Source organism: Lampetra fluviatilis, chromosome 16 (assembly GCF_964198595.1).
Source record: "Lampetra fluviatilis chromosome 16, kcLamFluv1.1, whole genome shotgun sequence".
Lineage (NCBI taxonomy): Eukaryota > Metazoa > Chordata > Hyperoartia > Petromyzontiformes > Petromyzontidae > Lampetra > Lampetra fluviatilis.
The window spans coordinates 13,025,778-13,049,847 of NC_136290.1; the positions used below are offsets into that span (position 1 = coordinate 13,025,778).

Here is a 24,070-nt window from a genome sequence, read left to right on the forward strand (position 1 = left end):
GTGTGAAAACTCTTACCGTTATCGTTTGCCGTCGTTGGCTGTTGTTTGTTGCCGTTGCGAGTGCGGTGCCGGAAGTGACGTCGCTGCTCGTGTCGCGCAGGTCTACACGCTGATGGGCATCCGGGAGCTGGTGGAGCTGCTGCAGGAGAACCGGAGCGCGGAGGTGCAGAGCGCGGCGTGCGGAGCACTGCGCAACGTGATCTTCGAGGACAAGCGCAACAAGCTGGAGCTGCGCAACGTGCAAGGCATCCCGGCGCTCGCCGGCATGCTGGGCGCCAGCAAGGACAAGGAGGTGCTGCGGCAGGCCACCGGTGAGTAATCGTCCAGCAGTGGACTGATCACGATGTTGACGACGACGACCGAGTGTTCACTTGAGAAACGCCGACACAATTCTTTGGGCACGTCTGGAACACATCGGGATATACTATCGCGTGATACATACCTCACACGGCCGGCACGCGGCTTACTACAACACGTGTAGCACGAACTTTGTTCCGCCACCTGCAAAGAGCCTCGACAAAAAACTGCCGCCCACCCCTGATCCTTCACGCCCGGGACCGCCCTGACCTCCCCGACCTCCCGACCCCCTGGCGCGTGACCACAGGCGCCCTGTGGAACCTGTCGTCGTGCGAGGAGCTGAAGCAGCAGCTGCTGCACGAGGTGCTGGATCCGCTGGTGGAGCGAGGGGTGGTGCCGCACTCGGGCGTCGGCAACGTGGCCAACACGCTCAACAGTGACCCCGAGATTTTCTACAACGCCACGGGGTGCCTGAGGTGCGTGACGCACAGTGCAGCGGCGTTAAAGCGGGGCCGTTGCGGTGACCTCTGCACCACCACATGTCCATCTGGCACCGCACCCAAGGTCACGCTCCTTCGCGGTGAATCGCCATTTATCCTGCCACCCCTCGCCTTCCGAAAGCAGCTGGAGATGGGCCTGGCGGGACGTACATCCTTGTCCCTGTCGTTGTGTGGATTTTTCTCTGGGTCCCGTGGTTTTTTTCTCCACATTTAGAATAAACGCGCGTTTAAAGTATTTGGCTGCTATCAATTTGCACGCGATAATCCACTTCGTTGAGCTATCATTTGTGGCCAGGTCGCTTCTGAAAAAGAGCTACAGAGCTCAGTGGGCCTTACCTGGTAAAATAATTTATTTTAGTTTAGTCTGTTTACTTACGAGTAAAATACTGTAATTGTCCTATATCTATTTTTTCGTTTCTATAACACCAACACAGGGTGCATCGTTAAATGCATACTGCCAAACATAACGTTCTCATAATTGTTATTTGCCTATTTTGTTTCATCACATGCTAAACAAGAGCATATAATACTGCTTTATATTCTGTTGGTTATTTGCTCGCCAACAACCTTCATGCTATCAGTCATAAGCCAACCAAGAGCAATAAGTGTATAATTTTTAGCATATATAGCATCAATACATGCTAACCGTCACAGCCAGATTAGCAGCTAATCTGGCTTTGACGGTCCCACCTGATGACGGAGACTTGTGTTGCCTCCGAAACGTCGTGATTTTTATTTTATTTTTATTAATTTTGATGTTTTACCTACGTGACTTTACCGAAAAAACCTAAGAATATGAATCCTTGCAGTCACGAAAGCTTCAAATCTAGCTCTATATGCTATTGGTTATAAGCGAACTAATAACATATAACCAATTGAACGTATAGCATCATAAGATGCTATTAGTTAGCTATCGGTGGGCACACGACGAAGCTGCATAAGCTATTGCTCTATTACAACTTTGATTCGAAAGATCTGGCACTTGAAGCTTGAAGCACCCTGCCGTGGATGACTCAAGACCCGCCATGCTGCCAAGCCAGGGGCACAGGAGGGCTTGTGTGAGCGTGGCTCGCGATGCGCGCTGCCCGTGAAACACACACGTTGTGTGCCATCGTCGTTGCCGCAGGAACCTGAGCTCGGCGGGCGTGGAGGCACGCAAGCAGATGCGCGAGTGCGAGGGGCTGGTCGAGTCGCTGGCGCTCTTCACCGATAATGCCGTCACGTCCGGCAAGCTCGAGGAGCGGGTCAGTTGCCTCTTCTTTCTGCGTCTTCTTCTTCATCGATCAGAAATCGAGATACAAAACCCGCAAGCCAGGGCGTCCCCGGATACGACATTTGCGTCAGCTGTGAAAGCTTTTGTTGTCCTTCCCCCGCACCTCCGATTAGCACGGCTGGCTACGTACGGTGCAAGAGAACTTCAACGTACGCTCAAACAAGTTTGTTAAATCTCCACCTCCCCCCTCCCGCCCCTGTCCCCCCAAGCAGGTTAAATGGGTGCACCACAGTTAGTCAGTCGGTAGCGTAGTGACAAAGTGTACCTGTAAATGCTTTCTCAACTAACCCGTGGTCTTTTTGTCTCCGCCCGTCCCGCCTCACGCCCTCCGCCCTCTCTCCCGCCGCTGTTCCCGTTCCGCCTGGTGGCGCCTCCGTCCGTCCGTCCGGGTGGAGCAGCAGGCTCGCGTGGGCCGCACCCTGGGCACGGTGGAGAACTGCGTCTGCACCCTGCGCAACCTCTCCTACCAGCTGGGCGAGGAGGCCCCGCACCGCTACGCCGACGTCCTGCAGGAGCCGCCCTCGTACCCCACCCGCAGCATGGCCGGGCCCGACGGTGACACCACGGGCTGCTTCAGCGGCAAGAGCCGCCGCGTCCCGGGCCCGGTGAGACTCGCGGCCCGGGGAGGGGGGTCGTGGGTTCGATCCCCGACCCCCGACGTCGCCTGCTGTATATTTGGCCGCTTGCAAATATGCAACGGGTGGATTTTTCTACCTCTGGGGTTAGGAACCACCAAGCTGTTGATGGTTGTAATGGGTCAGCGAGCACCATTTAGATTGATTGGAATTCAGGCTGGTTTGTGGGGTGGGGTCTGAGACTGCTAAATGAACGAGGCACCGAGGCACGAGGCCTGGCTCATGAGGTGGTGCGCTCTTTGGACGAGGTAAAGGCGCAGCCCTGCAATTGCTCGCTCACTCCCCCTTCTGTTGGAAGAAGCCTCCTCGCTAGAGGGAGTTGTGGAGAGCCCCTCTAGTGGAGGGTATTTTGGCCTACTCTGCCTACGCTTTCCAGTACGTCTCTGAAGGGGTGGGAGTCACCCACATTTAGCCCCACCACACGCAAGCTGACCATTGAATAACTACGGTCAACCCATTTATACAGTTGGTGCACAGCGGCAGAGGGGAGGGGGGGGATTTAATCTACCTGCCCATGTAGCTGTTAAACTGGCGACCCTCTGGATTGCAAGTCCGGTGTGCCGCGTTTGACAAACTCTCCCGATTGACATCTCGCACCTGCAGTCGCCTCGGGGCCGGCTTCGGGGAGGGGCCGTGTAACCGCCGCCCCGCTCCGGTTTCGTTAATTTTACATCAGCAGCGGGGACAAAGGCGCCAATTGTTTTCCCGCTCGCTGCCCTCCGCTGGCATGGACCGGGGTTACGCCAAAGTGTTTACCTGGACGCAGGCGTCAATTGGCAGCAAGAGCTGCAAACACTGCTCAGTAATGGCCTGGGTCATTCACCAAATAGCCTTTGCCCTCGTAGATATCAAGATAAAACTAGGACACCTGAACTTTGGATTGTGTGACCACGGATAGTACTGTCACCTTACTCCAGAGAAAGAATTGCGTTGGTGATTAGCCACGTGACTCAGATCGCCCAGGTGCTTCGGACTTGGAGTCCCTGGGTTCGAATCCGGGTTTCAGCCGCCCGTGATTAAACTGGCTTCCCAACAAAGTTGCCCATGACTGTAAACTTTCAAATAGTTTTTTCTAACTTGATGCACCGCCACACAAGCTCCCCAAACGTTCGGGACGAACGCTTCATCTCCGGATGCTGACAGCACAAAACCCGCTACAAAACAAACAAACAAAAACATAACTCGTCAACGGCTACGCAACCCCCTGGGGTCAAAGTGCATGCGCCGAAAGAATGGTGGGCGGCTGGCGGCAGCCATGGAGTTTTTCTGAGAGGCAGCCGTGCGCAGACATTTCCTGGCAAGCCCGAACGCGCCACCCATCCCTCAGCTGCTGCTGCTGCTCATCGCGTTCCGGCAGCTCCCACAGTCTTGCAATTCCAGAGCGGTGGAGGTTCCACCCCGGCACGTTGGGGGCGAGGGAGCGGGGGGGGGGGGGCGAGGGAGGTGGGGAGCAACCTCTTGCCGTCCCATGACGAACAAACACCTCCATTTCATGTGCAGTAGTTGATTGACTGTGCTTCACCACGCCGGTCGGTGAAGGGCAATGGCTCAGAGCCACTTCAGATCTCACTCACCACTCAAGCCGGGGTTCGTAGCACAGTCCGCGAACCGCTATGCCACCGCTCCACACTCCTGTGGCAAATATGAACCCATCGAAGGTATTCGGACACCTGATGTGTTGTGTAAACATCAGCCCTGCGTGAACAAATGTGGCTCGACATGGTGCTCGCCCGAATAGGCGCTCGCTAACTGCACCTGCCCCGAACAGTTTGAATGTTTGTGTGTCGATGGGGAGGTAGTGTCGCAGTGGTTAGTTGGCATGATGCTACGATGTTGGAGTCTTTGCAATGAGTTCCTAACCAAGCCTAGTACTGGTGGTAGATGTTATCCGAAACTCACCTGGCCCTCAACCTCAGTCTACTCAAGGATAAACCATGTGGCCAGTTCAGTGGGGAGACTAAAGCAGCTGGACATGAGATACGGTACTCAGAATCAGATTATGTATTCATACTGGGGTAATCCGATGTGCTATAAGCTCGTTTTCACAGATGTCCAGTCGGGGCCACGGGGTCAGAATGTTTACAACAACAAACTGTACAAAAACACGATCAGAGTGAAAAGTTTAGTAAAGGTAAATAAATCACTTAAACATATATACAAATAAAACTAAATTAGTCTTTATCTTGTCAGGCAAAGCCCACTGAGCTATTGGCTTATTTTTTCAGAAGTGACCAGGCCACAAATGATGGTTCAACGAAGTGGCTTCATATCACGCGAAAATGTAAAGCAGCGGAATCATTATCTGAATCGTGATGTTTGCTCACAACACTGCCACGATTCCAGAGCAGATACGTCGCTTATCGGTTCCGCCTGAGGTGGCATAGCTTTATCAGCGGTTACAATTTCTCCACGTGCCAATGAGTGGGGGTGGTTTATCGAGTACAGTGAGTCACTCTCATTGGCCGTGTAAGGAAATCGGTTCGACTCGCATCTTGCTACCTTACGTGGTTACCGATCTCCCCTCTTACCCAAGGGGAACTGCGTGGGCTTGCCTTTGCCCACTTTAAATGCGATAACAGTTCTCGTAAAAGGCATCCTCACGCTTCTGGCTGGTTTAGAAACAAGATAAACTCAATGGGAGATATGGAGACACGTTTTGTAATTATCCGACACGTACAGCATCCGCGCCCATCTGCTGCTAACAAACACAATGTCAAGGAACTTCATCCGCGATCGCAAAGAGTACAGAATACCTTTGGCCACCGAATGAACAGAACAAACAAAATACCTTTGTGGCTACCCCTCCTCCCCATCTCTCACCTTGCCCATTCACGTTTCGTGCCATGCGTGTAACGTCGTCTCTTCTATACGGGTGGCAGAGGCTAGAGAACAACTCATGGGGAGGGGGGGCGGAAGGAACACGACAGTCAGTGATGTTCAATAAACTTTCGACATTAGTTAAGCGCTAAACGGAATGAGTTAGGGTGGTGAACTGGCCTTGCCTACCACGGATTCTGCCCCGGCCCTCACCCACGGTGTATAAGTTGAGGCTACGATGCCCGTCCCTGACTTCAATGAGTCCAGCACTCATATTTTATCCCCGCTCCTGTTGTTGGATATTGTACCAACAGTTTTTTAGAAAGGGGGAGGGGACCCCCAGAGTCAGGTGGGTGAGAATGAGCCTAAACCACTTAAACTAAACACTTAACTTTGTTTATTTTACTAGGTAAGGCCCACTGAGCTGTAATGCTTTATTCAGAAGGGACCCCTGGCTATCACAAATGATAGCTCAACGAAGTGGCTTACTGTGCGGAAACTTATAGCAGCCAAATCCTCTAAACGCGTGATGTTTATTCTAAAAGTGGAGAGAAAAACCAGAGGACCCAGAGAAAAATCCATGACCACGGGGAGAGAGACACCGCAAACTCCAAATATGCAACAGGCGTAAGGGTCGGGATCGAACCCACGACCTCCTGCGTACCAGGCAAGGTAGTTGGCATCTCGCCACCACGGCGCCCTTCCAACGACCGCCAACCCCCCAAATCCCCTCCGCGACCAAATCCACACACGGCAGTGCCGTCCTGTGACAGCCCTGTCCGCCAATGCGGGCGGTGAGATGAAATATGAAAGAAACAGAACATTCAGAGCGTGAACACTGAGACACACCTGCTGGGGGGCTGTACCCAGGACCGGTCCGTGTGCGCCGACCGGTTTAGCTCTGTGAGCGGAGGTCGTCAAGTAATTAATTTTCCATGGCAGGTTGCCTCGGGCCGGCCCTCATCTTTGAGCGAGCGAGCGTGTTCGTGTGTCGGTGTGTCCGTGTTTGCTTGTGTGTGTGTGTGCGCGGGAATTTAAAATGGTGGTGGGGACAAAGAAATCTGGCTGCTCGTAGGAGAAAAGAGCATTGTGATTATGTTTTTAAAATGATTCGTCGTGTTGTCTCTTTACCCAGTTTTAATCCAACCATGCCCATCGATGGGGTAGTGTCCTCTGTTCAGGATTCTCGCATTTCAGTGCCAATTTTCGAGAGTGGTCCGTGGAAGCAGATATTGCAGAGCTACTTTTGAGACACCCCTTTAAGCGATCTTGTGTTTAGTTTGTTGTCCTTCCCCTCTGTTTCGCGCGGTTGGCTACGTATGGTGCAAAAGAAGTTCAACACGCATACACACATCCAGAAGAATATTAAACATGGTGGTCATGATGATTCAATCGCAGAGTAATAACTTATTTTTTTTGTGATCCTCGTGACGCGCGGCAGGGCGGCTACCGCTACGACCAGTACACGCTGCCCATGCCCAACCCCAAGGGGATGGAGTGGCTTTGGTGCCCGCAGCTCGTCAAGGCCTACATGGGCGTCCTGGACAAGGCCAAGCAGCCCACGCTCATGGAGGGCGCGGCCGGGGCGCTGCAGAACATCACCGCCGGGGGATCGAAGGTACGGCGGCCGGGCGATGTTGAGCGACGGCCACCCCCTGACCACGTTTTCCACTGCGCAACCGAGCCGCGCCAAGTGCCGTGCCGAACCCAGCTGGGCGCGGCTCGGGAGGAGCCGGGTTGTTTGGGGGCGACGATGTTAACTGCCTTGCCCGGTATGCAGGAGGTCGTGCACATTTTCCCCGTGGTCGCGTGGATTTCTCTGCGGGTCCTATAAATTTCCCCACGATAAGCTACTTTGTTGAGCTATCATTTGTGGCCAGGTCGCTTCTGAAAAAGAGCTACGTAGCTCGGTGGAGACCTTACCAGCTAAATTCAAATAGTCGGCTAAATGGTTTTTCGACCTCCTAGAGTCCGACTCGTTGCACTGACTACACAACGGCCTAGAGGGGGGTCTTTAACGTCTACTGCGAAGCATCACAGCGCGTAGCGTAATCACGACGATTACACCGCCGCAGCAATAACCAGGGCGGCCTCCAGATCCGAACCGCGTCTCACTCGCCTCGCCGGCTGGCTCCCTCCGGGGTACAGGCGGCACGCTCGCTGGGCAACGTGGCGCTGATGCACGGCGACGGCTCTGCCACGCTGGCCGACGCGATGCACCGCTCTACCGACGGCAAGACAACCAAGGCGCTCGCCTTCCTGCTGCGGAACCTGTCGCGCAACCCGCAGAACCACGCTGAGATGAGTACGTGACCTCTATTGTTGTTATTTAGATCATTAGGCTGCCATAGATTTCCACGTGATAAGCCACTCCGTTAAGCTGTCGTTTGTGATGGCCGGGGGCGCTTTTGAAAGAGAAGCTAATAGCTCAGTGGGGCTTGCCTGCTAAAATAAAATAGTTTAGTTTTATTTTTATATATTTTTTTATGATTTGCTTACCTTTCCTATAATTTGCACATGTTTTTGTATTGTTTGTTGTTGTAACGTTCTGATCTGCCCCAACTGGACATCTGTGAAAACGAGCTCTATCGCTCATCGGATTCCTCCAGTCTAAATAAAGACCCTGATTCTGATTATTAAGCTCGTCTGCCCAGGACGGACGACCTCACGCGTGCGCACTTATGCGCGTCAAAACTACACACTCGTGATAGCATCAACATCGCCGCCGCCATCATCATCATCATCGCCATAAGTATCTGCGTCTCTAAATCAATGGGTCTCTATGTACGTCTATGGGTGTCAATGTAATCGCATACAAGTCTTTGGTCTCCTGTCTAAGTGTATGGGTCTCTATGAATGTCTGCGTAAGAGACAGATGATCCCAAACATGCTCACAGCTGGTTATATAGCTCGTCCATCGGTTTCCATAATCATCATCAACGCCCATATGTCATCATCATCATCATCGTCGTCGTTGTCGTCGTCGTCACCGGTGGGATCGCCAACTGCCTCTAGCAGCCCCCATCCCCGCAACCCGGCAGCGCGTCTTCGCCTCGCTCCTGATCTCTCTACCCCCTCCATCTCTCTGCGCAGACGCAAAGCTGGCCCCCACGCTCGTGGGCATGCTGCCCGGGCGCGTCACGTCGGCCCAGCTGGACGACGAGGCGGTCAGCTCGGCGTGCTACTCCATCTTCGACCTCGTGCAGGCGAACCCGGCGGCGGCGAAGCGCTTCCAGAGCCTGGGCACCGTGCGCAGCCTCGTGTCGCTCGTGCGAGACCGAGCCGGGTGAGCGGAGGCGCCGGGAGACTCGCCGGGGTCTCGCGGGGCCAGGGATGGGGTAGGGGATGGGGTAGGGGATGGGGTGGGTAGGGGGCAGGGATGGGCCAGGGATGGGGTAGGGGATAGGGTGGGTAGGGGGCAGGGATGGGACAGGGATGGGGTAGGGGATGGGGTGGGTAGAGGGCAGCGATGGGACAGGGATGGGGTAGGGGATGGGGTGGGTAGGGGGCAGGGATGGGACAGGGATGGGGTAGGGGATGGGGTGGGGAGGGGCAGGGATGGGACAGGGATGGAGTAGCGGATGGGGTGGGTAGGGGGCAGGGATGGGACAGGGATGGGGTAGGGGATGGGGTGGGTAGGGGGCAGGGATGGGACAGGGATAGGACGGTGCAGGATAGGATGGTACAATGGAGATAACCAGTTGATTTGAGACTTGTAACGATTTGTGTACGAGTTTATACGCTCCAATGGCGTCCATAAGGAGCCTGCAATGTATGTAAAGTGTATGGTGATTATATGCTCCATTATCTTCACAAGTGCTCTTTGTTTTACTCACATTTACCGTGAGCTCAACTTTGACAGCCTCCCTCTTTGTGGCATACTTTGATCACAGCCTACAAATTCAATCGGGAAAACACAGGCCTCCATCCAGCATCGCAACGATCACGGGCAATGATGCTAAGTTATCTTCATGCGCACGGGATCAATGAGGTGGAATCGACAAGGGGGACACGCGAGAGAAACGGCTACAAGCCGAGGCATCGAACCGTGACCCCAGACTCTGAAACGATGCTGTGGTCGGGGCCAGAATTGTCAGATGCCGACGGGATGACACGCACGGGGGGACTACAACGTGAACATGCGCGTCACCGGACAAGCCGCGGCAGTGCATTAATTAAACACTATCTCATTTCTAGTCATAAATTAAACACGCGCGCGACTTGGGGACAGTGTCGGCTGCATTGTCCATATGCAAAATAAGCTTTCTGCCTTTGCTCCGTAGAAACACACACGTGGGTGTATGTTGAACTTATTTCACACTGTACGTAGCCAACCGTGCTTAAACACATACATGACATACGTAATAGGTTACTATCATATGTAGAAACACAAGTGTGTGTATGTTGAACTTCTTTCGCGCCGTACGTAGCTAACTGTGCTTAAACACACACATGACATTCGTCATAGGCTACTATCATACATATTAGGTTACCACACCTCTCATAGACAGTGGCTGAATGCTGGAGGTGTGGGCGGGTGAAAATATACAAACGAGTACAGTGTAAATACAACCCCACCACAAAACTGTGTTTGATAATTAAATAAAAAGAGTTGAAATTATCGGATCGTTTGCTTTGCTAAGCTGTTTGCTTCATGAGTCACTCCGTGAGTCAAAATGTAATAAATAATTTCCCCCCAGACTGTTGTCAGCAGTACGAGGGTTTCAGGCCGTGGTATGTTTCACCAACGTTGCGCGCCTATGCTTGTGAATTTGCAATTAACGATTGATTTACGATGAGGACCCCGGTCCCGGATCGTGCAATTCACCGAACAACGGAGAGGGCGACTCTTTACATAATCGCTACGCAACGCGACTTACAACTGAAGTTTCGTTCGTAACAAATCATGGATACGAGAGTTGTCCCTAATAGACTTTTTTGGGGTTTGATCTCGTAAATATAAATGTGTCGTTAAACTCGCGACCACCCGACGCAGCCAATTAGCAGAGGTGTGGACTCGAGTCATGTGACTTGGACTCGAGTCAGACTCGAGTCATGAATTTGATGACTTGCGACTCGACTTGGACTTGCATAACAATGACTTTGTCCCACCTATGAGATGTGGACTCGAGTCATGTGACTTGGACTCGAATCAGACTCGAGTCATGAATTTGATGACTTGCGACTCGACTTGGACTTGCATAACAATGACTTTGTCCCACCTCTGCCAATTAGTAAGGTTTGTCGTGTAAACAAAACGTGCCAATTGCATACCTGTCAACCCATATGGTTTACCCGTATTATTGTACAGGGAAATAATATTTTCAGGACCATACGGCGTATAGCTGTTTCAATAAGGGCAACATTTTTTTGTCTATTTGTTTGTGTTTCTCCCTTTTGATGGTACATTGTAGAATTTATAACGGCACGGGTGACCAATAAGGTTTGAATTGGTCTGTAAGATGGTAGGCACTGATAAGGGGTTGACAGGTGTGCGATTAGTTACTATATGAGCACACCGATGTGTTGGAGAGTAGACTCGCAACGTTTACAATTCGAGCACGACGTTTCGCCAGTAATTACAACAACCAGCATCATCAGGCGGCAGGAAGAATTGTCCCGTTTAGGGCAGAGGGATAGACGGACCCACCAAACCGATGACGTGGAGACACAACCCTGTTGACGTTGCAAACAAAATCTCTTGGGTTTGCAGGGCTTATCCAAAGTCAGCAGAGGCGTCTTCTCTGCTCCTCCACCAGTTCTGGGAGTTCAAGGACCTCAGAAAGGACTACAAGCGGGTGAGTGTCCACCGATTATTAATCGGCATTTTCGTCACTTTGACACGGGCTCGGAATAATCGTGCGCACGCCAGGGTCCTGTGACACGTTCCGACACGCGCCAGCCTTCGGATTGATTTAATTGGCATCACGGAAGCTGATGGGTAGCTCTCAAGGAAAACAAATAATGGAAAAACTTCCTTTTTGCTCCATTTCGTCTCTAGTTTTCAGGAGGATAAGTTCCTAACAGCAACACACCATCATAGTAAGGTTTAGTTCGCATTGGCTTATCTTTACAAGCGTTATACTGCCCCCTCCATTAAAAACAGACAGACGGGCAAACGGACGGAGCTAGCAAACAAACGCTTCCAACCTTAGCTAGGAATCAATGAAAATGTCGTTTACAAAGTCTACCACAGTCCAGGGAGGTTGTTGATTTAAAACTTTGAAATCGGATCAACTGCGGTTTGTCGAAATGAACTTTGGTAAATGTTCACTGATGATTACGCCCATTGGCAACATCCGTCGACCGTTTACCCTGGTTAATGAACAACTGGCGCTGCTCACTGTCGACTCGAGCGCAGCGACGCACGTGGTCGGCGTGGCGACGCACGGGGTCGGAGCGAAGACGCAAAGGGTCTGTGCGGCGACGCACGGCACGGAGTTGCGAGCGCGTGCGACAGGGGCGAGTTCCCGCTTTCAGGAAACTGACGCTTTTATTTTTCCACAGCGAGTCGGGTTCACCTGCACACTCCATCATGAATGTGTGAGCGTTGCGAGCGTCACTCCTCCTTGCCTCCCCCCCCCTTCCTCCTCCTCATCCTTCTGCCCGTCCTCGTAAATTAACAATGAGGCCATTGTCCCGGGTCGTAAACACGTAGCCCCTGGATCCACGTGCACGAAAAACAATGCTGGCATTTCCACATTCACCCGTCTCCGTTTTGGTCTCGTTCGCTCCGCGTCGCCTCGAGGCAGCGGAATGCCCGCCGGCTGTCCGCGCGCCGCGAGGAGGAACGCCATGCGGCCCTTCATTAGCCTACCGCTGGATAAGGGCCTCGCTTCTCCGGCCGTGCAGGCCAGTGAGGGTTACTTTGGTAACGCTTCACCGGGCTGGCCAGCGAGAAGGACTTGCCTTCTGCGGCCCTCAACTTAGGCCTGCGGCCTACACGGCACCTGCTATGTGGGGCGGCGGCCCAAGCAACCTACTTAGCTTTCTGATACCTGACGAGATGGGGTGCGTCCAGGCCATGTGGCCGTAGGCGCCGACGTCCGCCGCCGCCGCTCATTTAATTGGCCTCGGCATTTTTCTGTAAAATGCAAAACGTCCCAATGGGGGTTGCACGTCGGTGAAGCCTTTCTGCGGTTGGTCAGGGTCCACAACAGGGTTTCTGTGAATTCCCATTCAAATGTTAGTTTTGTTTATCACGGTTTAAAATCATCGCTAGTGCCCTCCTCTCTGCCCAGAATTTCCCTGCACGCATTCAAGACAAATACGGAAACATTCTTTCTTTGCGCCCCCACACTTATTTGTTTTTTTGAGGGCGTAGCACCGCAAGAAGAATGCCGATTTGCTGAGCGCCCTTTCTCCCCTCAATTTTCTTTCCGCCCTCATCGCCGGCCGATAAGATGTTTGGCAGCAGCATTTCATTCATCCATCATCATCTCTTGGGGTGTTTTATAGCCCGCGGTATCAACACAGCGGTGTTGACAAACGAAGCTGTGCGTACCTGCCCTGGCAATGCCACAATCGTCGTGGTTAATGGCGAATCTGGCCAGCGGATGGGGATGGTAGAACGAGGACGCGATGGTCTCACCGACGATATTTCGGCTCGCCGGTAGACTGGAGCAGGCACGTGACTTGTACCACCGGCGCGCGTTTTCTTTTGCGGTTTGCGCTGCGTGCATCTCAGAACGACGCGAGGTGGTATCGCAAAACGCATCGGAGAGCTGTGCACGACCATTAGCTGTTGCCATAGCGAGAAGTACACTGGAGGTGGTGCGCCGGGGGTACGGAAAGTAGTTTCAAGATAATGATCGCGTTCTTCAGTTGTGGAAGTGCGTCCATCAATGGCAGGAATAGCACTTGGGCAGTCTTCCCCCCTTGGATCCTATCGTCGGCCGACAACTCACTGATTCCATGACTGGCGGCTTTAGCGTGGGGCTACGGGTGCAACCTTTGCTCGAGAAACAAAGTTTCCACCGGCAGATCTGAGCCTAGCCAAATCTGGCTTGGGACACCCAAGCAGAGAGAGGGGCGGAAGAGGTATGCGTGTGCGACTTACGTGGGTATGCGTGTGCGACTTACGTGGGTATGCGTGTGCGACTTACGTGGGTATGCGTGTGCGACTTACGTGATATGCGTGTGCGACTTACGTGGGTATGCGTGTGCGACTTACGTGGGTATGCGTGTGCGACTTACGTGATATGCGTGTGCGACTTACGTGGGTATGCGTGTGCGACTTACGTGGTATGCGTGTGTGACTTACGTGGGTATGCGTGTGCGACTTACGTGGGTATGCGTGTGCGACTTACGTGGGTATGCGTGTGCGACTTACGTGATATGCGTGTGCGACTTACGTGGGTATGCGTGTGCGACTTACGTGGGTATGCGTGTGCGACTTACATGGGTATGCGTGTGTGACTTACGTGGGTATGCGTGTGCGACTTACGTGGTATGCGTGTGCGACTTACGTGGGTATGCGTGTGCGACTTACGTGGGTATGCGTGTGTGACTTACGTGGTATGCGTGTTCAACTTACGTGGTATGCGTGTGCAACTTACGTGGTATGCGTGTGCGACTTACGTGGATATGCGTGTTCAACTTACGTGGTATGCGTGTGCGACTTACGTGGGTATGCGTGTGCGACTTACATGGGTATGCGTGTGCGACTTACATGGGTATGCGTGTTCAACTTACGTGGTATGCGTGTGCGACTTACGTGGGTATGCGTGTGCGACTTACGTGGGTATGCGTGTGTGACTTACGTGGTATGCGTGTTCAACTTACGTGGTATGCGTGTGCAACTTACGTGGTATGCGTGTGCGACTTACGTGGATATGCGTGTTCAACTTACGTGGTATGCGTGTGCGACTTACGTGGGTATGCGTGTGCGACTTACGTGGGTATGCGTATTCAACTTACGTGGGTATGCGTGTGTGACTTACGTGGTATGCATGTGCGACTTACGTGGGTATGCGTGTGCATCTTACGTGGGTATGCGTGTGTGACTTACGTGGTATGCGTGTTCAACTTACGTGGTATGCGTGTGCGACTTACGTGGTATGCATGTGCGACTTACGTGGGTATGCATGTGTGACTTACGTGGGTATGCGTGTTCAACTTACGTGGTATGCGTGTGCGACTTACGTGGTATGCGTGTTCAACTTACGTGGTATGCGTGTGCGACTTACGTGGGTATGCGTGTGCGACTTACGTGGGTATGCGTGTGCGACTTACGTGGGTATGCGTGTGTGACTTACGTGGTATGCGTGTGCGACTTACGTGGGTATGCGTGTGCGACTTACGTGGTATGCGTGTTCAACTTACGTGGTATGCGTGTGCGACTTACGTGGTATGCGTGTTCAACTTACGTGGTATGCGTGTGCGACTTACGTGGGTATGCGTGTGCGACTTACGTGGGTATGCGTGTGCGACTTACGTGGGTATGCGTGTGTGACTTACGTGGTATGCGTGTGCGACTTACGTGGGTATGCGTGTGCGACTTACGTGGTATGCGTGTTCAACTTACGTGGTATGCGTGTGCGACTTACGTGGGTATGCGTGTTCAACTTACGTGGTATGTGTGTGCGACTTACGTGGGTATGCGTGTGCGACTTACGTGGGTATGCGTGTGCGACTTACGTGGGTATGCGTGTTCAACTTACGTGGTATGCGTGTTCAACTTACGTGGTATGCGTGTGCGACTTACGTGGGTATGCGTGTGCGACTTACGTGGGTATGCGTGTGCGACTTACGTGGTATGCGTGTTCAACTTACGTGGTATGCGTGTGCGACTTACGTGGGTATGCGTGTTCAACTTACGTGGTATGCGTGTGCGACTTACGTGGGTATGCGTGTTCAACTTACGTGGGTATGCGTGTGTGACTTACGTGGTATGCGTGTGCGACTTACGTGGGTATGCGTGTGCGACTTACGTGGGTATGCGTGTGTGACTTACGTGGTATGCGTGTTCAACTTACGTGGTATGCGTGTGCGACTTACGTGGGTATGCGTGTTCAACTTACGTGGTATGCGTGTGCGACTTACGTGGTATGCGTGTGCGACTTACGTGGGTATGCGTGTGCGACTTACGTGGGTATGCGTGTGTGACTTACGTGGGTATGCGTGTGTGACTTACGTGGGTATGCGTGTGCGACTTACGTGGGTATGCGTGTGTGACTTACGTGGTATGCGTGTGCGACTTACGTGGGTATGCGTGTGCGACTTACGTGGGTATGCATGTGTGACTTACGTGGTATGCGTGTGCGACTTACGTGGGTATGCGTGTGCAACTTACGTGGGTATGCGTGTGTGACTTACGTGGTATGCGTGTTCAACTTACGTGGCATGCGTGTGCGACTTACGTGGTATGCGTGTGCGACTTACGTGGGTATGCATGTGTGACTTACGTGGGTATGCATGTTCAACTTACGTGGTATGCGTGTGCGACTTACGTGGTATGCGTGTTCAACTTACGTGGTATGCGTGTGCGACTTACGTGGGTATGCGTGTGCGACTTACGTGGGTATGCGTGTGCGACTTACGTGGGTATGCGTGTGTGACTTACGTGGTATGCGTGTGCGACTTACGTGGGTATGCGTGTGCGACTTACGTGGGTATGCGTGTGTGACTTACGTGGTATGCGTGTTCAACTTACGTGGTATGCGTGTGCGACTTACGTGGGTATGCGTGTGCGACTTACGTGGGTATGCATGTGTGACTTACGTGGGTATGCGTGTTCAACTTACGTGGTATGCGTGTGCCACTTACGTGGTATGCGTGTTCAACTTACGTGGTATGCGTGTGCCACTTACGTGGGTATGCGTGTGCGACTTACGTGGGTATGCGTGTGCGACTTACGTGGGTATGCGTGTCGGACTTACGTGGTTATGCATGTGTGACTTACGTGGGTATGCGTGTGCGACTTACGTGGGTATGCGTGTGCGACTTACGTGGTATGCGTGTTCAACTTACGTGGTATGCGTGTGCGACTTACGTGGGTATGCGTGTGCGACTTACGTGGGTATGCGTGTGCGACTTACGTGGTATGCGTGTTCGACTTACGTGGTATGCGTGTTCAACTTACGTGGTATGCGTATGCGACTTACGTGGGTATGCGTGTGCGACTTACGTGGGTATGCGTGTTCAACTTAAGTGGGTATGCGTGTGCGACTTACGTGGTATGCGTGTGCGACTTACGTGGGTATGCGTGTGCGACTTACGTGGGTATGCGTGTGTGACTTACGTGGTATGCGTGTGCGACTTACGTGGGTATGCGTGTTCAACTTACGTGGTATGCGTGTGCGACTTACGTGGTATGCGTGTGCGACTTACGTGGGTATGCGTGTGCGACTTACGTGGTATGCGTGTGCGACTTACGTGGGTATGCGTGTGCGACTTACGTGGGTATGCGTGTGCGACTTACGTGGGTATGCGTGTGCGACTTACGTGATATGCGTGTGCGACTTACGTGGGTATGCGTGTGCGACTTACGTGGGTATGCGTGTGTGACTTACGTGGTATGCGTGTGCGACTTACGTGGGTATGCGTGTGCGACTTACGTGGGTATGCATGTGTGACTTACGTGGGTATGCGTGTGCGACTTACGTGGGTATGCGTGTGTGACTTACGTGGTATGCGTGTGCGACTTACGTGGGTATGCGTGTGCGACTTACGTGGGTATGCGTGTGCGACTTACGTGGGTATGCGTGTGTGACTTACGTGGGTATGCGTGTGCGACTTACGTGGGTATGCGTGTGTGACTTACGTGGTATGCGTGTGCGACTTACGTGGGTATGCGTGTGCGACTTACGTGGGTATGCGTGTGCGACTTACGTGGGTATGCGTGTGTGACTTACGTGGTATGCGTGTTCAACTTACGTGGTATGCGTGTGCGACTTACGTGGGTATGCGTGTTCAACTTACGTGGTATGCGTGTGCGACTTACGTGGGTATGCGTGTGTGACTTACGTGGGTATGCGTGTGTGACTTACGTGGTATGCGTGTGCGACTTACGTGGGTATGCGTGTGCAACTTACATGGGTATGCGTGTGTGACTTACGTGGTATGCGTGTTCAACTTACGTGGTATGCGTGTGCGACTTACGTGGGTATGCGTGTGCGACTTACGTGGGTATGCATGTGTGACTTACGTGGGTATGCGTGTGTGACTTACGTGGTATGCGTGTTCAACTTACGTGGAATGCGTGTGCGACTTACGTGGTATGCGTGTGCGACTTACGTGGGTATGCGTGTGCGACTTACGTGGGTATGCGTGTGTGACTTACGTGGTATGCGTGTGTGACTTACGTGGGTATGCGTTTGCGACTTACGTGGGTATGCGTGTGTGACTTACGTGGATATGCGTGTGCGACTTACGTGGATATGCGTGTGTGACTTACGTGGGTATGCGTGTGTGACTTACGTGGGTATGCGTGTGTGACTTACGTGGGTATGCATGTGTGACTTACGTGGGTATGCGTGTGCAACTTACGTGGGTATGCGTGTGTGACTTACGTGGATATGCGTGTGCGACTTACGTGGGTATGCATGTGCGACTTACGTGGGTATGCGTGTGCAACTTACGTGGATATGCGTGTGCGACTTACGTGGGTATGCATGTGCGACTTACGTGGGTATGCGTGTACAACTTACGTGGGTATGCGTGTGCGACTTACGTGGGTATGCGTGTGCGACTTACGTGGGTATGCGTGTGCGACTTACGTGGGTATGCGTGTGCGACTTACGTGGATATGCGTGTGCAACTTACGTGGGTATGCGTGTGCGACTTACGTGGTATGCGTGTGTGACTTACGTGGGTATGCGTGTGCAACTTACGTGGGTATGCGTGTGTGACTTACGTGGGTATGCGTGTGCAACTTACGTGGGTATGCGTGTGTGACTTACGGCAGTATGCGTGTGCGACTTAAGCGACATGGCTCGGGTTCAACAGTGGGGGGAAACAACTCGGTGGCTGCTTAGCATTGTGCAGTGGAAAAGAGACGGGCAGACGGACGTCTGTACGAATGCCTCCTGCACTTCCGATCAGCATCCCGCACCTCCCATTAGTGCGGTTGGCTACGTACCCAAGTCGGGAGAAAAACAGGTGTGGCCGCACCTGTGAATTCATGGCAGGATTCGGCTACCAGGTGGCAATGATTATCAGCGGCCACCCCCCCCCCCCCCATCAGTTGTCGCGCACAGAGGCGCGCTTATCTGTCAATCGGTTCTCTATAGTTGCATACGCACGCAGGTATGCTTTGTCACTGTGCTGAGGTTAGGAATGTGACGAGGCGCAGCTCCATCGATTGATATCGGCTCTTGATCTTGTGATGCCTGCGTGGTTCCGCGTGTCTGAGAAGCGAACTTGATGCGTTTGTTGTTTGTTGTACGGGGGCAATTGCGCTCGGAACCTGGCGAGTGATACCAGAACGGGCGCCGCGGTGGTGAGATGACAACTCCCTCACGTGGTATACAGGAGGTCGTGCGTTCGATCCCGACCCTGACGTCTGCTGGTTATTTGGAGTTTGTGTGTCTCTTTCCCTGTGGTCGTGTGGATTTTTTTCCAGGTCTTCCGGTTTTTTCCCTTGACATTTAGAAACATGCGTTTGGAGTATTTGGCTGCTATGAAAATGTCCACTTGATAAGCCACTTTGTTGAGCTATCAATTGTGATAGCCGGGTAGCTTTAGATAAAGAGTTACAGAGCTTAGTGGGCCTTACCTGTTAACATAAAAATTGTTTAGTTCAGTTCGGGGCAGCGCACATTCTCTAATCCGCGTTGATTAGCGTGGCGAAGTATGGCCAGATAAATGCGTGGCCATAGTACAAGACAAAAGTTTATGGATGAAAAAAATAATTGTAAAGTTTACAGTAGAGATGTGGCTTGCACCTGCTGACCTTTGATTTTTCATCCATTTTATTCACATTAATTTTAAGAATCCTAATGTAAATTAAACGGCCCGAGGAATTATTTTACGTTTCCACAAATGTCAAATGTACACATATAAATCAAATTGTAATGTCCTATCCACGTGTCTTTTAGCATCGTTTAAGACTTTAGCGACATTTCTGGCCACTCTATACGAAATAAACTTTTATTTACCGGGTAAAGCCCATTGAGCTATTAGCTTTTTTTAGAAGTGATCTGGCTCCAAATCAAAGCTCAACTAAGTGGCTTATCACGTGGAAGTGATATCAGTAGATAATGAAACTAAAAGCATGTCTCTAATTGTGGAGGGAAAAACCAGAGGACCCGGAGAAAAATCCATTTGACCACGGGGAGAACACGCAAACTCCAAATATCGAGCAGGTGTCAGGGTTTGGATCGAACCCACGACCTCCCGCATACCTGGCGAGGGAGATAACATCTCCCCACCGTGGGTGCCCCACTCCCAAACTCCCCCAACCGCTGACATCGCCCTCGTGCTCTCGCGCCTACCGCAGGACGGCTTGAAGAAGGACGACTTCATCAACAACTTCACGGTGAGGTCCGTGCAGAACCTGTACGGCCGGGACAGCAACTCGGACCGCTACCAGGACGGTACGCTGAGGTACTAGGCGGCGACGAAGAGGGCAGCAGCAGCAGCGGCGACGAAGAGGGCAGCAGCAGCGGCGACGAAGAGGGCAGCAGCAGCAGCGGCGACGAAGAGGGCAGCAGCAGCGGCGACGAAGAGGGCAGCAGCAGCAGCAGCGGCGACGAAGAGGGCAGTAGCAGCGGCGGCGACGCGACACGGGCGGTGCCGCCGTGTCGATCGGCACCTGAGCGCGAGACGCTTCGGTGCACCCCCCGCAGATTCAAGAGTCCATAGATGATCCCCCCCCCCCTCCGCTGCACAGTCGCGGTTCTTGCATAACGCATACAAGCGTGGAACGCTCCATTCTCACTTGGCGGGTGTTTAGGAGAGGGTTGACTCGGCTTTGAGAGGCGCCAGCACCACGTGGGGTTTTCGCGGCTCTCTCCGGTCCGTTTCCGGGTCGTGCCGCGTGTTTTTACGTGGCGGCGGCGACGTCCGACGTTTCCCCGATGAAGCTCCCGGCACGTGGAGCGAAACGTCGGACATCGTGCCGAAACAGCACCGCGGCACGACCCCCAAAACACATGGGAGAGTTAATAAAAAACATTGTGAGGCAGTGGGAGAGTTACGGATGATTGTTGTTAAGGAGGGGAGAGTTTATTTGCAGGCTTTGGCAGAGGGTTAGAGGTTTGATTAGTTTTCTGCTGAAAGCCACGCATTGTATATTTTTTTAATGGCTGTTAGTTATGGATGGACATCATAGCTGTAGATGCAAACAGTGTTTCTTTTACAATTTGTACAACAGATAGCATTACGAAAATTTATAAAGCACCTTCCTTGCTGACAAAAGTCGGCAAACGATTATTTTTCAAAAACATTTTTTTGATTATAACAAAAAAAAACCCTGAAAGGAAAAAAAATGCAACGTCAAAAGGTGCCAGGGTAGGCGAGGCTTCTAGCGATTGTCGTCGTGAGGGAGTGGGAATTCATGCACCTGTGTGTGGAAGTGAAAGAGCAAAGAAAATAATCTGTAATTGACGTGGGCCAAGTGGTGAGTCAAAGTTCACGAAACAACGCCTTGCACGGAAATCTTTGGTGGCGGCGGTGGCGATGGATGTCCATTGTCTCTAAATGTACATCGATCTCAGACGCTCGCGTACCTGCTGCTGTTCGCAATTCTGTTATAGAATCGTTTTTGCGAAAAAAATGTTTTACATTTTCACGGGGATTAAAGCAAAAACAAAACAATGCTGGACCAGATAAGTTTGGCGAATAGATCAAGAGCCCCTGGCTTGATTCTTGAACAGGATCGTTACTCTTAAATGCGACAATTCATCGAATCGCCAGGGGAACGATCGCTCGTAATAATCGTCGAACCTCTCCTCCGCTATTGTTCAAGAACTTCCCACGCAACGGTTCGATTTTGCCCACGGTTTCGAAAAGCAACAAGGCTTCATTGCAGCCGAGCCTCTCCAGATCGGTCGGTGAAAATCTTTCCCCGCACCCGGCAACACCACATCCAGTCACACCTCTCGCCGTGGCGACGGCTCCTAGCTCACGTGCCCAGCTTCTCCACTCGACCAGCCACCATGGGCAAAATATTCGGCGAGGAATTAAGCCGCCCGGACAGGGGACCATCGCAGAGAGACAGGCCCTCCGTCATTGTGCGCCGTGAGTGGACTCACACGTGCCGTTACCTCCGCATGCGGCCCATCGTTCCGCCGTCACTGACACTGCTGAGCGGGGATGGCTGTGGTAGACAGGTACCTTTAACATATCGGTAGAGTGGGGGAGGGGTGAGCGTATCATGTAATTCACAATAAAGAGCTTAAATGGTGAGATATTAATAATGCGGGCAGTGTAGTAAGCAGAAAACTAAAGCTACTGCGTAGGATTTTGCGCGGTTGTGCTGCGTAGCAACGACGATTCGTATTTCCGGGTTGTGCCGATGTTGGTTTTATCCGGCGCCAAGTCCGACGTTTCCTGAAGAAGCTCTCAACACGCGGAGCGAAACGTCGGACATCGTGCCGAATGACACCACCACGGCACAATCCGAAGACGCTTCGGCGGGAAGAGTGGAGCGCATCTCGTCGTGCGGTGGTAGCGGAGTGTGTGTCTGTAACGAGTAGGAACACAGGTGTCGTCTCATTGATAGGATGGGTATGATTTTAAAAATATATTATGACTATAAGTACTAAATGCTGGTGTTTTGCTTCGGTAAATAATATTTGAGTTTTATAAAAAAAAAAAATGAGAGTCAAATACGTTGCGTATGTTATCTGTCTCGTAAAGTAAGTTAGCTCTTTCATAGATAAAAAAAAATTTTGCTTCTCATTTTTGCCTCGTTTTACCCCCGGGGGTTTTATTTCTTTTGCGCGTAGATTATACCATTATTTTAGACGCCTTTCCGGGTTCGCAGACGCAATGTAGAATTAATTAGGCGTTCGCTAACGAGTGCACATGGGGGGCCGAACGGTCGGGTCGTCATTGGCGCATACAGCACTATCGTGCCTTGAATGCCTGCTGGAGTCTATAATATTAGTCGATCGATTGATGAATTAATATTGACGAGTTGTGTTTTATTTACCTATTTTTGACATTTTTTTCCCGATGGTGTGTTTCAATCGAATTCGCTCGTGGGTAAGTCAAGGCGGAGGTTTATTGTTTCTTTTTAAAGATGAACTGAACTCACAGGAATAAAAACACACACTACACACAAGTCCAATCTTTATCAACCGCATTCAAATTAAAAGCCTTAACTTACAACAGAGGAGCCTTGCTCAGTATTTAAAGGGCAGCTCAAGCGAATGGCAATGGAAGGGACGGGATGCAAATGATGGTTGGGAGTGACGGTCCCATAATGCTCTGCTAGAGGTATCCTTTTATTACCTATAACCCAATGGGAATGGAACCCATTAACTCGACATTATTTATAGTTAAATGTGTGGTTATCTCGGAATGTAGCTTCCCGAGTTGCTTAAAAAAAAGAGTAAATTGTATGAAGATGTCGCAAAATATACTTTAAGTCAATTAAACATCAAATGTAAAGCATGTTACCGATATTTTAAGGTGTATGCGTAATCATTGTTATGACTTGTTAAAGCTTAGATCTAGGTTTTCAGCCTTAATTTAAATGGCTGAGTCAGAAAATAAAACTGTTTAATTTTCGCGTTCCGTCAAGGAGGGCGTGCAGCCAATCTCGTGCTAGCAATGACAGTCGCTCGCGTGGTGGATACATATTTTTTAATCGAATGCACACGAAAAATGATGGTCGGCATCGCCAGTGGCCACGATGCACAGGAATCGCGATCACGGGAAAGACCCCTGCCTGAAATTTTACCGAATTACAAAAGTTACATTTGTACAAGCCTCGTTATGGGGATCGATGTTCCAACACTGATCCGATTGGCTTAAAACACACTCGCGTGTGCACGTGATTGGCAGTTCGTTATCAAGTTTACCTTTCTGCTCTGAGAATGTGAGTGTGTGTGACAATGCGGACATTTTACAATGTCTGGTCATAGTGCCTGGGTTCCTGGCATGAAAAAAAGCCTTTTACGATTATAATTTTTGTTGTTGTTGCTACGGGCTTGGTTTTCCTACGCATCTTGTTAAGTGCCCGCTTCTCTCCCTTTCATTAGCCAGGCGAGAGGCCCTTTGAGATTCGGCGATGTCTCGTTTGTAACCTGGGGCTGACGTTCTGAGTACTTAAAAACGCGCCGCCGTGACCGCCCGCGACGCCGCGTCGCTCTGTAGGCTTACGCACACAAACAAAAAAAAGCAAAATAAAGTCGTCAAAAAAGATGTTAAGGTTCGCGTCTTCTGCGTGAATGGTCTCTGCCGACGGCTAGCGTGGAGCGGTGTGGCGGTATTGAGGGAGTGACGAATGTGACCTCGTGAAAGTGTTTATACCCGCTGTGGTGTTTTGTTTGTCGTCACGCAAGGTCGTAGGTGCATGTTGCACACATCACAATTTAAGTTATTGTGTGAATTTTAGTCAATGTTTGGTCACTCCAAGGCTGTCTGCCTGCCCTGTT

The 24,070-nt window shown here is 51.6% G+C and overlaps 1 protein-coding gene across 1 annotated transcript in view; it reads left to right on the forward strand.

Annotated features, from left to right (window-relative positions):
• Positions 1-23,824, forward strand: part of LOC144936571 (plakophilin-1-like) — a 42,012-nt gene extending 18,188 nt beyond the window's left edge. Inside the window, exons 6-14 of the mRNA XM_078863779.1 lie at positions 101-311; positions 605-773; positions 1,924-2,041; positions 2,469-2,675; positions 6,964-7,140; positions 7,671-7,827; positions 8,616-8,808; positions 11,236-11,320; positions 19,963-23,824. Of these exons, the coding sequence (XP_078719905.1) occupies positions 101-311; positions 605-773; positions 1,924-2,041; positions 2,469-2,675; positions 6,964-7,140; positions 7,671-7,827; positions 8,616-8,808; positions 11,236-11,320; positions 19,963-20,076 (1,431 nt within the window). The 3' untranslated portion in view covers positions 20,077-23,824. The remainder of the gene's footprint in view (positions 1-100; positions 312-604; positions 774-1,923; positions 2,042-2,468; positions 2,676-6,963; positions 7,141-7,670; positions 7,828-8,615; positions 8,809-11,235; positions 11,321-19,962) is intronic.
• Positions 23,825-24,070: the final 246 nt, after the last annotated feature.